The sequence below is a fragment of the Rattus norvegicus genome, chromosome 4, assembly GCF_036323735.1.
Source record: "Rattus norvegicus strain BN/NHsdMcwi chromosome 4, GRCr8, whole genome shotgun sequence".
NCBI classification, from domain to species: domain Eukaryota; kingdom Metazoa; phylum Chordata; class Mammalia; order Rodentia; family Muridae; genus Rattus; species Rattus norvegicus.
This window is the reverse complement of record NC_086022.1, coordinates 171366177-171368676: the sequence shown is the minus strand read 5'-3', so window position 1 is coordinate 171368676 and position 2500 is coordinate 171366177. Positions and strand designations below refer to the sequence as shown.

General features: G+C 44.0%; 1 protein-coding gene and 1 long non-coding RNA gene across 4 annotated transcripts in view; one reads left to right on the top strand and one right to left on the bottom strand.

Annotated features, from left to right (window-relative positions):
* Gucy2c (guanylate cyclase 2C) overlaps positions 1–2500 on the top strand; it is an 80582-nt gene that overhangs the window by 11620 nt on the left and 66462 nt on the right. For 2 of the 3 annotated variants that reach the window (XM_039107137.2, NM_013170.1), the window contains exon 3: positions 86–150. In XM_039107137.2, the coding sequence (XP_038963065.1) occupies positions 98–150 (53 nt within the window). In that variant the 5' untranslated portion in view covers positions 86–97. Of the gene's footprint in view, positions 151–2500 lie in introns of all 3 variants that reach the window. The other variant, XM_063285634.1, reaches the window with a different exon arrangement.
* The window catches only part of LOC134486648 (uncharacterized), a 31296-nt gene that overhangs the window by 14793 nt on the left and 14003 nt on the right, over positions 1–2500 (bottom strand). The gene's annotated exons all lie outside the window — the stretch shown is intronic.

The following is a 2500-nucleotide window of genomic DNA, read 5'->3' as shown; positions in this document are numbered from 1 at the left end:
CTCACAGTGTTTCCGCCCACCTCTCTTCTGTCTGTTGTTGATTGGATTTGTCTTAGTCCTTAGTGTTTTTCTTTTTCTCCTACAGAGAGATCGTAAGATGGGCTGTGTCCTCATGGGGCCCTCGTGCACGTATTCCACCTTCCAGATGTAGTAAGTACTTTGGTTGAGTGTTAAATGATTAGACAAACAGTGTTGTCAAGGCAACAGAACAAGGCATGTTGGGCCCCTTGTGTTTTGCGGTCTGTCTCTCTTTCATTGCCTTTTCCCTTCCTCATATCCCTCCTACTTGGATGAGTGTGTAATGACCGCAAAAGCTGCTCAGACAGTCACTCGTGTCTGAGTATTAGAGGGAGTAAGCTATGAGGAACACTCGAGTTTAATAAAGGAAATTCCCCAAAAGTATGGGCAGAGGGTAGGACACAGACAAAGGAGAGAGTGTCTTAGTAGAACTCCGTTGTGTCTCTAGTTTGGAAATGTGGGGAAACAACCAGGCGCTTATTTGAGATGAATAGAAATAACATGTTGAAGTTCTCTGTGTGACACCCTTCGTGGTTTAGAGGAAAAAATCCTTCGACCTGTTATAGAATGGGAAATCTTTTTTTTTTTTTTTTTTTTTGGATTTAGAATTTTTGATTCCACCCTTCAATTTATTTCACTCGGTGAAACTGGTTCTGTTTTGCCAGATCATACATTTCTTGGTCAAAACTCTTCTCACTAGCCTTTCTCTCCCTTGTTTAGTTGTCTGAATAAAGAAATGACATTTACTGATCCAGAGGAGACTAGCATAGGTTTTGCAGGGCCGACTCGAACCACGAGCTTTCTATTGAAAGTCAGCATGTTGCCTCACTCCCAGGAACTCAGCAGTCCAGATACTCAGCGTACCACATCAGGCACACTACAGAAGCATTTTCAAGACCATCTTCCACACCCAAATAGACACACATGGAATCTTGTTCTTCCTTATCTCATGGATCAGGTACTGATGACATTGTTCAAAAGGAAAGGGGGACCAGGAAGTTGGTTCATTACTACGAGGGCTTTCTAACCGAAACAGTTTTGTCAAGCAGGAAAAAACATTGAGTGAAATATGTCCCCCCAAATAGAGTTGATAGAGACATTGGCCAATACGAGAGAGAGAGAGAGAGAGAGAGAGAGAGAGAGAGAGAGAGAGAGATTATAGAAGGCAGTGTTCACCTTTGCTTGAGGACTGAGTTTCAACTGGGGAAGTATTTCATGAAAAAAGTCTGAGTTTTGTGTTGGAGACAGATAATGTCTCAGTTAGGGTTACTATTTTATATGATGAAACATGACCAAATGCAAACTGGGGAGGGAAGAAAGGGTTTATTTGACTTGCATATCTCAAGTCACAGTCTGTTAAGGGAAGCCAAGGCAGGAATTTAAACCAGGTGTGAACCTGGAGGCGGGAGCTGAGGCAGAGGCCGTGAGGAGGGCTGTGTACTGGCTTGGTCCTCCTGGCTTGCTCAGCCTGCTTTCTTATAGAACCCAGGACCACCAGCCCAGGGATGCACCACCCACGATGGGCTGGGCATGCCCCCATCAATAACTAATTAAGAAAATGCTCTACATGCTGTCCCAGGGCCAGATCTTATGGGGGTCTTTTCTCAGTTGAGTCTCCCTCCTCTCACATGACTCTGGCTTATGTCTAGTTGACATAAAACTAGCTGGCACAGGCAAGATTTTGATGGTATAAGCGAGGAGCTAGCTTTCCAGCCATGCAGAGGAAGTGAGTATAAAACCAAGGATTAGCGTGGTGAAGAAATGTTCAAAGGTTTATGATGACTGCAGTCAGAGAAATGTACAGACGGTGATGAGAAAGACTAGAGAAACTACATTGACCATATATGGTAGATAGCTTTCGTGGGAGGATCATTAGTTACACGTAATGTGATCAGCAGGAAACAGAGCTAAGGTTTTCATCATGGGAGAGCTATGAAAAGCTCGTTTGTTACCTTGACAGCACTGTAGTCTGTCAAATCGTTTATTTTATGATACATTAATTTTATTAATTGTTCACAATTAATAAAAATTGCCACCTATGTAGGCAAAGCACAGCAGAGACTAACAGTAGCAAAGATCTCAGGAAACGAGAGGCCTGGCTTAGCCAAAAGCAGAGAGCAAGGGAAGCCAGCTAACACTGTAGAGTCGATGATCTCTGATAGCATTCAATGTGGAGGTGAGAGCAGGGATGTAATCAGAAAAGACTCTGAGGTTCAAAACGCTGAAGAGATGGGAACACAATCAAGCTAATGTTTTGAAGGACAAGAGGAAAGGATAAAACTGACTAGAACCGAGCTCGAGGTGGCCACAGGACACCAGTGGTAAGGAAGAGTGAGGCATCCCTTTCCTTCTCTCGTTACACACATCTTGAGCCTCCATGTAAGCTGGGTAGACCGAGGCAAACCATCTCGATGAGATGCCCACACTTGAAAGAATTTGCAGTGGGGTGGAAGTAAGCAGAACCAATAGCTACTCACCCAGC